Source organism: Chiroxiphia lanceolata, chromosome 4 (genome assembly GCF_009829145.1).
Source record: "Chiroxiphia lanceolata isolate bChiLan1 chromosome 4, bChiLan1.pri, whole genome shotgun sequence".
Taxonomy (NCBI): domain Eukaryota; kingdom Metazoa; phylum Chordata; class Aves; order Passeriformes; family Pipridae; genus Chiroxiphia; species Chiroxiphia lanceolata.
Genome location: NC_045640.1, coordinates 73,214,407 through 73,227,343, shown reverse-complemented (window position 1 = coordinate 73,227,343; position 12,937 = coordinate 73,214,407). Strand labels below are relative to the sequence as shown.

At 44.1% G+C, this 12,937-nt stretch overlaps 1 protein-coding gene and 1 long non-coding RNA gene across 26 annotated transcripts in view; both read right to left on the bottom strand.

Annotated features, from left to right (window-relative positions):
- LOC116785387 lies at nucleotides 1–4,469 on the bottom strand. The gene is made up of 3 exons (XR_004356516.1): nucleotides 1,981–4,469; nucleotides 1,453–1,562; nucleotides 1–817 (listed from the first exon to the last, which is right to left on the bottom strand). It is a non-coding gene; the product is annotated as an uncharacterized LOC116785387 (long non-coding RNA).
- A 1,745-nt stretch (nucleotides 4,470–6,214) lies between these two features.
- CAMK2D (calcium/calmodulin dependent protein kinase II delta) overlaps nucleotides 6,215–12,937 on the bottom strand; it is a 120,463-nt gene continuing 113,740 nt past the window's right edge. For 9 of the 25 annotated variants that reach the window (XM_032684775.1, XM_032684774.1, XM_032684768.1 and 6 more), the window contains one exon: nucleotides 10,565–12,625. In XM_032684775.1, the coding sequence (XP_032540666.1) occupies nucleotides 12,622–12,625 (4 nt within the window). In that variant the 3' untranslated portion in view covers nucleotides 10,565–12,621. Of the gene's footprint in view, nucleotides 6,392–8,615; nucleotides 8,707–9,325; nucleotides 9,392–9,605; nucleotides 9,698–9,915; nucleotides 10,025–10,564; nucleotides 12,626–12,937 lie in introns of those variants that run through there. The other 16 variants (XM_032684763.1, XM_032684772.1, XM_032684766.1 and 13 more) reach the window with 7 other exon arrangements.

The following is a 12,937-nucleotide window of genomic DNA, read 5'->3' as shown; positions in this document are numbered from 1 at the left end:
AGGATGTGCCCCTATTTAATGGCAGCCCTGGGAAAAAAGCCCAATGCATGTTCCAGAAAGGTTCAACTACACCTTCAACTTCTCTAAGCTCACAATAAGGCAAACCCACCACAAAATCGTTGTCCAACTCAAAGCATTTAGGACTGCCCTCCTGAATTCTCAGAGTATTTCCAAGACAAGAAAAACATCCATCCACAAGCAATTTTCACAGAGCTCCCCCCAAAAATGAAACACATCATTTAGCCAAAGCTCCACGTGCTCCAGTTGAACGTGAAGGGCAGCTGTGTGCTAGCACAGGGGGAAGCTTGCCTGGCAAACTGCTGTTCCATTTTCTATGCTTAAAAGACAACTTTTAAAACTAAAGCCTCTTCCTCACAGCACAAGAGGGAAAACAAACCAAACCACACTCAACTGGTGGATTACTTTCAGATATTTTTCTTTGCTGTGTAATATTTAAAGCCACAGCCTGTCCCTGCCCCTCCAGGGGCCACAAAACTGCTTTTTATCCAATTTCTTACAACAAAGCAGGATCAGACCAGTGCTTTCCTACCAGGAGCTCATATCAGCACAACTCTTAAAAACATCCACAGAGCTTCACCTGCTTCTGGCAGCATCCCCCAGCTCCCCAAATATGCCATTTCCCAGTCCTACATATCTCCACAGGGTACAAAAAGGCCCCGAGGCCAGTACTCACAGTTTGTAGACAGCTCACAGGAAAACCTACTCATTCCATCCGAGGCTGAAACACTCCAATACCCCCAGGAATTCTTGAAGATTGCCCCTCTGCTCACTGCAAATCTTCCCTGGCAGAGGGGCACTAAACAGACACCAGAAGATGTGTGACCCTCTCCCTCCAGAAACCCTGATCTGTTTGCCTTCCAAGCAAACCTTGATGGGGAATAGGGAGCAGCTGGCACCTTACCCAGCCCTCCCTCCCCCAGCTGCAGGCAATCCCCAAAATGAGGGACAGGACTAAATCAACCTCAAAAGGGCCGACTCAAACCACTCCATGATTCTTGGATGACTCACCACAAAGTGTGGTTCTATTCGCTCTTTAGAAAGGCAAATAATAATAATAATGAAAAAACCTTGCTAAATGAATATATATATATATATATATGTGAGGGTACTGCAGCTGAAGGAGGTATAAGAGAGCTGGAGAGGGGCTTTTTACGGGGGCCTGGAGTGACAGGACAATGGGAACAGCTTCAAACTGACAAAGGGCAGGGTCAGATGGGATATTAGGAAGAAATCCTTCCCTGTGAGGGTGGTGAGGCCCTGGCACAGGTTGCCCAGAGAAGCTGTGGGTGCCCCATCCCTGGAAGTGTCCAAGGCCAGGTTGGACAGGGCTTGGAGCAACCTGGTGCAGTGGAAGGAGTCCCCTGGTTCTTTAAGAGTAATTTCTAACTAGTGCCATGGGACACATTCAGTCCCTCTTTGTGTTCTGCTTACAAGAGCTCTGGGTCATTCTCCCCAACATTCAGCAAGTTAATCCATCTCGGGCAGGAGGTTTGTGTCCCTTCAGCTCCCCAGCACAGCTGCAATCAGGGTGCCACAGATATCTGCCAGTAAAAAACAGCCAGTCATCCTTACCCAGGTACCCCAAAATAGTAACAGTGTTATTGCTGTTGCTGTTATTGTTCCCTCCAGGTAACAGCAGCCGAAATACAAAGAGTGGGTATGGATCTACTAGAACCGGGATCATCCAGGATAAAGTAATCAGGGCAGGCTATTTATTCAGGAGGGGACCGAGGCAGAGCAAGGATGGCAGAAAGGAGGGTCAAAAAATGGGAGAAGGGTAATAGGCATATGAACAGGGCCTGAAACAAAACCTGTGTCTTGACCCTACTGAGAGAGTCAAACCTGCTTCTGTGGCCGGGAGGACCAGAGGGAAGGGAAGAAGGCGGGCAGGATACACTCCATCCCAAAATGGCCATGTCCAGACAGATGGGTCACATTATCCCATGTTAGAGCTCATACCTGGGCAGATGGGAAGTACCCACTGCTTCCACCAGCACATCTCATGGCTCTGGACTTGGGCTTGTCAGCTTCAGCACTGTTCCACTTATTTTCCACAAGAACACTGGCACTGAACCTGTGGAAAAACAGTCCTGGGTGTTTTGTAGGTGTTTGGGGTTTTTTGTTTGTTTGTTGTGGGGTTTGGGTTTGGTTCTTCTCGGTTTGTTGTATCTTTCTTTGTTACTGTTGTAATAACTTTGTTAAAGTTATTACAACCACCAGCATCGAAGTAGCAGCTGCAGGGAGGTTAAATTTCAAGGGGTGTTGTCAGGCACAGCAAGGTCTCACGTTTTGCTTTAAAAGCAGGTTTTGTTGGTCTAGCCCAGGCACAGCTGAGGCTTCTCCTGTGTGCCCAGCAGAGCTTTGCACCTTGGCCATGTGCAGGGATGTGTCTGTTCCCACCATCGCCAGCAGTGTTTTAAAGGTTTTAGGAAACTGTCAAGCACCTGAGAAGACAAAGCTCAGAACCCTTGGCAGTTTCCTAAAACCATTTCCAATGATCAAGGTGGTTTGCAGTGCCTCCCGAGCTGCAGAGCAATGGCTCTGTTTAACAGCGCTTTTATTGATAGCCACTGGCAACCAGGCCTGATTTTCCTTGCTCCCATCTCACCAAAAGCCAGACAGCCCAGAAATATGAGTCTAAACGAATGAGCCATTAGTGCCAGCTGGCTATTTCCAATTGAGTTATATCTTTGCTGTATTATATTACATTGTTGCCTAGAGGTCTTTGCTTCTGCTCTAAATTTCCCTGGCCCGTGTTTCATTACGTGAGTGTCACGACTGAATAGCACACGGCAGGTTTTGTGCATTTATTTCAAGCACATTGAAAAAAAATTGCCATTTCTCTGAGGTCTTTGCACTAGAGACTCTCAATTACACTTTTTAGAGGCTGGCATTTATGGCCTTGCCTGACAATTGGAAGGCACCAAAAAAGCTGTTGCAGATTCTGGACATTAAGTCACTGGAATTTTGAGCGGTGTCCAGGTTCTCTGGCTGGGCTCCTGGGCAGGTTGTATTTCAGTGTGGAAGAGAAAGCCCCTTGCAGGGACAACACTTACAAATAAAGACATTGCAGAAACAGCAAAATGCCTGATCCCGTGGGATGTGGAAATACTTGTGTAGGAGGAGATGGGTGAAAGTGCGTGTGGGGATTCAGACCCGGGTTGACAGCGACAGCACCTCTAAATCCCTTGCAAGTGTTAAGCTCCTCGCTCGTGCCTACAAGCATCTTCAGCATCATTTTGCTGTCAGGCTGGAATTATATTCAACAGAATTTTTTCTCAGCACGAATCACTGATTATAGCCCCAAATTGGTCCCAGGGACTGCGTCACATCCAAGTCTCTCATTGTCCCAAGCCTGTACTAAGCCTTTACGCCACTCATGCTCAGCACTTCTCTAAGCTCCCTGCTCCATTAGTTACAGAAGCATTTTATTTATGTGCTGTGATTTCTGGTGCTGCCTCAGCTGTGACACCCCTCATTAGGAGACCTTCACACCAGCTTAGAGAATGAGTCCTATACTCACCAGAAATACTTATAGGTTCATTACATGTTTCTGAAAATGGCCTTCTTTTTCTAAATGAAAGCTGGGTTTGTTTTATTTACAATGCCTACAAACTGCTTGAGCTATTCTGGATCTTTCCTCTGCTTTCAGACTCTGTGATAGCTCACATAGTTAAGTGCAGCTCAAAGAAGATATGTGTAGCAGAAGAGGATGAGAAAGCCTGTGCTGTGCCTGTATCATCTCTGTACTGTCACCTGCCACTAAATTCCCACTTTATTATTTGACTGCAAGGGAGAAAGAAGGGGAAAATTACAGTTTAAAGAGGAAATGGAAGATGTGAATGCAATATTTCTCTCCCTCACACTTCCATTTTCTCTCTTCATAACCGCTGCTTCATTCCCTGAAACCAAACTCTTATGAGAAGTTGCAGCTCATCCGTAAGAAGTATTCCTGAAGCTTCTCAAATGTTACCCTGAGTTATGAATCAAAAGCATCTCATTCCTCACTCATCTGACCTACGTTGACTCCTGAGGGGAGACAGACTGGCTGGCAGCAGGGAGGCAAAATGAATGGTATAGATAAAACTATGCATTTATCACAGATAAAACTATGCATTCATTTATCTAGGTTGTGCTCAAATTTTTCATCATCATAATCACTGCTGACAACAATAAAAATCGGGTACTGCAATAAATTGCTGCAGAAATGATGAATGCCTCCTCTGGGCTTGTTTCCATGTGGTGGTGGGACAGCTGATCACATCAGACTCCTGCCACAGAGTAAAACATAAAGTCTGCACTATTCTACGAAAATGAGCACTTCTGGTCAAATCCATTTCTGCACAGCTCAAATGACTTCACTGCAGCCCTACAAGCTGTGCTGTAGACATCCCAAACTGTGAATTATCTCAAAGGCACTTAGACCCTAAGAAGCTCTGCACTGTAAATCCAAACTTGGTTCAGTTTACCTCCCATTCGTATCTTTTAATTTTTTTTGAGGAGCAGGAATAACGTGGGCCTTGATTTTTTTCCACAGCTCCCGCAAAAGCACAGACTCCCCCAAATGAGATGGAAGTTGTAAACTGAAGAGATTTATTTCATGGCTCGTGTAGGTAAATCCTGCCCCCTGGAAGAAGGATGCAAGTGTAGCAAATGGAGGGAACTAACTGCTAAAAATAAGAATATACTGAACTCTGTTATCCAGGCCACTGTTCCTAAAGGTCATAAAAAACCAGCACTGAGCTCTGCAAGCAGATGCTAATGAGAGGGTGAAGGATAGAAGTTTTTCATTCCCCTAACTCCCCTTGGGCTGGTCATCAAACTGCTCTTAATCCTTTGTCAGCCATTAGCTCAAAAAACATCACCTATGCAAAAATAGGCAACAGAACCCTTTGTTGGACTTCAGACTGTGCTCTGTAGCATTACATTTTAACCAAGTCACTGAGAAACCAAACTCCTGTAATTACATCTTCTCCATCAATCATCACCATCTCAAATCTCCTCAGTTTGTCTAACTGCCAGTTCAGAAAGATTCATCTGGCATCTAAATGTCAGATCAGGTTCTTTTTGCACTTGCAGGTCAGTATCAGTGGGAAAAGAAAAGGGGAAAAACCCTCTAGTAACTCTGGGTTTGGGGTTTTCTGGGAAGGACTTATGGTGATGTTCTCTTTTCTATTATTATTTGCCTTTTTTGCAGAGGTACAAAGACAACACAGTGCTAATGCTTTCCAGCTGTATTGCCTTTGAACTGCTGACAGATGCAGGAATTTGTTTCTAGCTAATCTAATTAACTAGGTGACCTTCAGAACTCCAGGATATTTGTGAGGATGGCGCTACGTACCCTCGGAATGGTGTGATGTGGCTTTTCTCAGATTTGGGAACTGCTGCAGAGTTCCCATTGCCAGGCAGGATGGGAAACTGGCTTTTCAGAGGGAACTCACTTGGGACACCACTTCTTCTCCACTGGCTTGGGAAGCAGAAGGGTTCCTGTGAGGAGGACTCGGAATGTGAGTAGAGGCCACAAAGTGTGATGTGCTACAGGCTGGGCAGGGAGCGAGTGTGAGGCTCTCTGAGCTCTCCTTGTAATTTTGGCCATAAATCCTTCATCCACGGACTGTCATCACTGTCATTCAGGGAACTCACCCTTGGACCTAGGGTTTCCCTGTCATCCATCAACTTTGTGGCCTTGGGCAAATTATACACTGCCAGGTTTTTAGGTCTAAAACCAGGCAGGCAATGCTCATCTACCGTCAGTGACATAGTGAGGATTAACTAGCTAATGCTTTGAAAAGCCTCCCAATCACCAGGGCACTGCTCCCAGTAACACTGCCTATTGCTCCAGCTGCTGGCTGTGCCCCAGGAACGGGTCTCACATAGAAGGGGGACACAAAAGCTAAGGGGAAAGAAACCAGGAGGACGGAGGGAGCAGAGTTTCAGACCCAGAAGTAAATGACAGATTTTGAGGAGTGGCACGTGTTGTCAGTGTTTTTAACAGGATAAATGGCATGTGGTAAGAAAGAACCTCAGGGTTTCTTGTGGTGGGAGGGTGAGAAGATTTGAGAAGGGGAGGAAGGCAGGGCAGAGCACCAGGCAGTGGAGGGAAGGGTGGAGGGACAAGGAGCAGCAGAGTGGTGAAAGGATCCAACAGAAGAGAAGCCTCACCTGCTTTCTCCTCTCACCATCACAATGTTTGGATCTTCGTGCCAGCTACTCCTCCTCAGAGATGAGTACTGTGAGCTGCTGAGGCCTCTTAATGAAAACAGCAAACAGCATCCTCCTCATCCCCCGGGGCTCCTCCACGCTGCCAAACATCCCTCTCACATCCTTCTGGCAGGCAGCGTAAGACTCGTGGGACGCAAAGTAGCTCTGCCTTGTCATGTGTGAAAAGCTGGTCTTAACTGGGAAGCTCTTTATAGAAAGGTGTGAATGTGGAGAGACTCCAACACCGAGATCCCCATTCAGCTACAGAGGAGAGGAATAATCACAGTGTACCTCTTGGAAACCCACTGCAGAGAGGGGATCAGCAAAGCATCAACTGGGGCCTTCCAAGCCTTAGTTATTTGTATCTCTTCACATCCTGAAATCATCAAACGCATCCTTTTATTTAAGTAAAGAGACTTGTAAAGTTTCTTGCCCTCAGCTTTGCGTTAATTAGTCCTCAGTGGCACTTTTTAGCCTTTGTGGCACCTGCACTTGATAGATGCCCAGGGAAAGGAATCCTTTCTGCTGTTGTCTTTAGGTAGATTTTGACAGTTTTTTTAAAACTGCACTGAAACACAAATTAGATCCTTCCCTATTCATTTTTCAGCGGAAAAACAGAGAAAAACTCTCTCAGATATTCATTCAGTAGTTATGGCACTGACCTTGCACAAGGGACACATACTCAGACTCCTGGCCTGATTGAAAAAGAGAAAATACCTCTAAGCACATCTCCCAGTGTTCTACATCCAGGCCTTGAAATCAGCCTGCTGCTGCTGTGCTGGTCTGTCTCCACCACACAGAATTCAACTATTTATACACCTTGATTTGGTCCCAACAGGAGACTGACCCGGTGCCTCCAAAACCAGATCCCAGAAGGATGTGCCAACACCCGGCTCCCTCTCAGATGCTGCAAAGTAGTTAAATACTCCCAGGCTCTTCAGAATACATACATGGAGTGTATTTAAGTCTTTGACTGAAGGGTAGTTTTGTGCCCTTTCACAGAACCCTTGAACCCACAGGTGCCCCGGGGTTTAGAGAAGGTGTGAACATTACGAATACAAAAAACAGCGGTGAAGGGCTGGAAATGGGAATTGCCACATTAATCAGAAGCGCACAGATCTACAGCATATCCTCCAGGCAGCCCAGGGCCAACCACAGGATCAGAAATAAAGCCTGCAAACAGAAGGCTGGGCATGCTACCAATCCCTCTTCTTTGTGTACAGGTGCTCTGCCGTACTCAAAATCCTGTTTAGAATAACATTTCAGTAAGATTACACTTTGAATTAGAGCTACCTTTGATTAGATTTGCTACAGTGAAAAAGGCAGGCAAGTTTTGGTATGGCCCAGCTTCTGTCCTTTACTCTCTAGAAAGTTTTGTTCAGAAAAAAACCCCAAAAGACCACCATTTTTAGTTAGGGAGTAGATGTTCAGATGCCTGTTTTGTCTGAGGAGTTCAACCAAGTAAGTTAAGCTGAACTCTTCTTGCTCTGGTACTTACCCTCTCTCTGGTGCACAGGACACAGCAACAGTTTTAGGTGATGTTTAATTAAGTTGATGTCTTGCTCTAACATGTGCTGGAAGTGCTCTCTTCTCCATCTTTACAAAGGGTTTGACTTGTATTCAGGTAATTCAGCAATACCTTTGTTTATAAAATGACCTGTCTGGCTCACAAACGTGGGCTCTTACCCCCACTGCCAGGCTGGTTGTTGCTAGTACAGGCCCTTGGCTACGAGTGTTACTTAAGGCCCTGTGACTGTCACTGCCTCACCCTGGGCAGCTGTCACCTCTGACAGCCAGCATGGAATGCCTGGGAAGGGTGGGAAAAGGAGTGGTCGAAGAGCAGAGTGGGCTCCTCCTTCCCAGTCCAGGCTGTTCTGCTTGCCATGAATTCTCTCTCAATGCAGTGGGCTGTGTATTAATACTCCCCACACCTCCTGTATCAGCTGCTTGACACTGGGAATTACCTGACAGTGAGCAGGGAACTCGGTAATAGGTGCTGCTGTTACTCCTGCCCTGACATGAGACAACATCTTTCCATTAGGGGCTGACTTTGGGGAATACCAGAAGTGAGTAACTATAAGATCAAGGCCCAAGCCCTTGCTATTTTAAGGAACCAACCCTGTCCCAACCACTTGCCACATTCAACTATTTGACTTTTTTAACTACTTAGAGGTCACTATGATGAAAAAAGGTTCTGCGGGCCAAATTTCCGGTTAGTTCTTAAGATGGTCCAGCCCCACAGCTGAGTTCTGGAAACATCTTTAAAGAAAGAACGTGACATTTCTGTAATACAGAAATACTGCTCTCTATCTCTTTGCCTTGGAAACCCTGTTTTCTATCAGCTAGTCCCCTCACACTCTGTGATTAAATGTTCTCCTCTTCCCCAAACTTACTGTCTGCAGAATTGCTGCCTTCTCCTCTTTCCACAAGCATGCTGCCTTGGAATCCAAGATCCTGCACCTTGTCCTGCTCACTCACGGGTCTCTGTGCAAGAGAGAGAGGGGAAGGGAGGAAAGGCTTCTAGTCTGCTCTGCTTAGGTTCCCTTTCATGTGAGGCCTCCCCTTTTGTGGCTGTCAAAACCTCCCTATAACTTCTGCTTTCCCTGCAAGAACCAGAGATGGAGCAGTGGCACCTTCCAGCACTGAACTCCCATTCACCCATATCTGTCTGTATTTTACTAATTATCTGTTAGGAAGAAAGAAGCTGAAACTCCTGAAGCAATTGGATTCAATTCTTTGACTAATCCAGTTAATTCTTTGAATAATGTTTTCTCAAGATGGGTAATGTATAAAGTACGACCATACAAATTTAAGAAGAAAGAAAGAAAAGCCCTGAGAAGAACAAAGTAATTCTGTTTTCTACGAGCAAACAGCCCAAGGAAATGATAAATTACCAAAGATTAATAACTCACTGAAGAAACAGCAAACTGATCTTGGACACAATGAACTCTGGGACTTAACTCTAGGTGTTACTTTTCTTAACTGTATCCTGGGAACCCATTTGTAGAAAACAGAACCAAACAGATTCCTCCAGGTATGTGTATAGGGTATATTCAGAACCCAGGAAAGGGTCATTTTCAGGCTCTCTGTGTTCCTTACTCACATTAAAAATGCATAAAAGCACTGGGCTCCTTCCTGCTCAGAACAAACAGCATCTTCCTGGGCACTCCTAAATAGAAAACAGCATTACAGAAGCCACCAGGAGGCAGCAGATTAAAATATTTGTGCTATAAAAGGACACCCACCACCATTATAAAAAAAAAAAAAAATACCCCAAACCCCTGCCCCTCTCCCAAACCTTCAACCTGATATTTAGGAAATATATTCTCCCACCCCACTACTCATCATTTTGCTTCATACACTGATCTCTCTTCTCTGCCTACCTGAAACCAGGAGCAACTCCGTGGCTGTCAAAGAGCTTTCTGCAGGAGCACGGTTAAAATGGGAATCAAACTGATTTCTGGAATAGCACTTACTGGAAAAAATGAGCAAACAAAGTAGGTACAAGTGATGTGACAAAATGTAAAAAAACCTCCCTCCAGATTAAACCGCTTTTGCTTCTACTGGGGTTTACTGACAAATCCAACCCCCCTTGAGCTCTCTGTCGAGTATTTCTCTTCTCGTTTACAAATTGCCACCCAAAGGGAAGCACTGAAATTGTGACCAACCCAGGACAGGCTCTGGCTCCCTCACCAATGCTGCTGCTCCAGCTATGCTGCCCTGGCCCCGCATCCATCCAGCTCTGCATTCCCTGACTCAGGAAAGCTGCAAGTTGTCTCCTCTCCTCCGTCCTTCTTCTCTGCTGGTATAAAAGACTGTTCTCAGTTGCAGCTCAGCACAAGAAAGCCTAAAATTGCTACAGACACACATGAAAGCTTTTAAACTGGTACATTATTTTAGATGCTAATTATTTATGGACTTTAATGCATTTTATGGCATTATGTTACCATATATATTTTATGGTGTTATATAACATACAATAATAACTGCTCTTACAGAGTCTTGTGTTACAGGCTGAGCATGTATGTGAAACACTGCAAGGCAGCTACAGAAACATGCAAAGTACCTAAAACATTTCTAAATATGGACCTACGAATACAAGGTATGTGCAAAGTCTGTCAACAAAGTTGAGCATGAACAGTGTACAACTGGGCCCTCAGGAAAGGCACTTCAGAACTGACCCAGAAACAAACCACAAAAGCAAACACTCCTGTTTTCAGACCGAAAATTCGGCTCCTAAGAAACTCCATCTGGGTCTCCAATGCTTTAATTCAAACACACACTGCAGGTTCTCCGACGCGAAGATCACAGTTACTTGGGAAATTAAAACACAAGCACGATGTCAGCAGAAATCACAAATTTATTAATCCTTAAATATATCAATCATTTACCATTATGGCAAGAAATATGTACACTGTGTCCCATGGTAAACTGCAGTGTTCCAAAATGACAGAAGTGTATAATTCAGTTGTGGTGGAGAGAACAAATCACAATTTCCTCACGTCTTGGTGTGGAAGACAAACTTGGTCTACAGTAATACGTCAACACCACATGCTATGTTAGAAGTATAAAAAAAAAAAACACCCTACACCTAATTTGTTAATTTTAAATACAGTTATGCCACTTATAGCCGCTTCACAAAAAAAAAAAAAAAAAAAAAAGAGTAAAGAAATTAATGAAAAAAAAAAACGAGGCCATTACTTTTTTCACAGATCCCATTGGCAGGTTAATATGGCTCAACACATTTATTGTAGATGCTTATTTTAAATATATATTGTTTAAAATCATGTAGTAATTATCAGAGAAGCTTAAATCCATCTACCATACATCCACTAGTAACAACATCGACATGTTTAAGAACTGCTTTTGATTAGTCATCGACACAGAAAGGTGAAATGATACAAATTAGGAAGCTTTTCCCATTTTAAAAACTTCAGGCTGCAGAGTTGTAAGTTTTTAACGGCTAAAAAGGAGCGTGATGGAGATCCCATGCACTGTACAGCGCCGTGGAGAGCAGGGAGCCCTGCCAACAGAACCAGTAACCAATGGGAAAAACAAAAACAACCCATCCCTGCGCTCTGCTATCGGGAATGGAAGGGAGGAAACCGAAATTCTTGCGAGGACGTATTTTCACAGCAACGTGAGGGAAGGAAAACTAGTCCCCGTTACGAGGTTTGCGTTCTGCGCTGGCAGCAGTGTCCCTCCTTTGGCTGCCTCCGGCCAAACCCAACGGGATCGCTGTGGGAATCACTGTGGGAATCGCTGGGCTCGGCACCATACGCTGCACCAGGAGCTTAAGAAACCAACAGCGCGTTGAGGGGGAAGAGGGGGAGACAAATCTGTGGTAAAACCGGTGTGTCCATAACTCATTTCCAGAGAAGCAACAGCAGCAGTGTAATGTAAGTAAACTCTTCATACTCAGCTTTAAGGCCTAATATTTCTCGAGTATATCAACCACACAACTGGTCTACAGATTAACCAACATATTATAGTTTATATTTTTTTAAAGCCTCCTTAAAAAATTTACAGTACATCCTAAAAGCGATAAAAATCTTTCTCTCTCCTTCCATTTTAATCCTCGAAAATGCCTCTCAATTACCTCTTAATTCCTTACAATTTTTTAATTTTGCTTAATCATCCAATAGGAATTTTCAGTTAAGCAAAATAAGAAAGCAAAAAGGACTCCACGGGAAAACAGAAGCTGCTGACTCACCAGAACACTGACAGTTAATTCTGGAGTGGCCAAGCCAGCAAATAAGGAGCTTTTTCCAGTTTACACAGACTAATAGACTAAGAAGGCTTCAGCTGGTCCAAAGCCAAGATATTATCACTTCCACATTTATCAGTGATTTTGCCCATGTACGTGCCGTAACAAAAATCTGTTTGACAGTAACGGAGCTGCCAGCGGAAATCCTAACCATTCCTACCAGAACCAAAGCAAAATCCTGGGACTCGGGGGGAAAAGGAGGAGTCAAAAAACAGTTCTTAAAAAAAGAAGGTAAAATATACTTTTTCTTTTTTTTTTTTCCTTTTTTTTTTTTTAATAAACAGGATAGTTTTTAAAGTTATCTCTCAAAACTTGGCATAAATGGAGGAAGTGACAGATGTATTGTGTATCTACTGCCGTCCATCCAACATTTTTATTTCTTTTTTTTTTTTTTTTTTGCCTTTTTTTACTCCTTGTTATTCTCTATTTGCATGGAACATCGCCTTCATTGAAATGCTAACAGTGTACAGATGGAATATACAGCAACGTGGTGCGTCACAAATGTGTTACATGAAGAACCTTCACGACTCCATGCACTCAGAAACATGCATGAAGAGAACGGGATGGCCAAGATGGTAAATCAACCGGGTGCGTTGGGTACAGAAAATGCAAGAGCGGCACCGCTGATATTTTTAGCTGGGAGGAAGGAGAAAAAGAAAAAAAAAGAAAACAGATTTCCATTACTGGTAACATCACCACCATGTAACAGTGCATGCTCAAGTGTTAGCCAATGCTATTGAAAAAAACCCCCCACCTTCTTGAGATTATTTAACACGATATTGGGAAGAAAACCAAGGGAAAAAAACCAAAACCAAATGCTCAGGCAAAGCATTCTTTTATTTTCCAAACGACTTTACAGCCATTATTTTCCATCTTTACAGGATGCCAGAGAAGCTGTTAAAATAAAAAAGGAAACTGAGGCAGGAAGCCAAAGTGCCCTAAGGGATT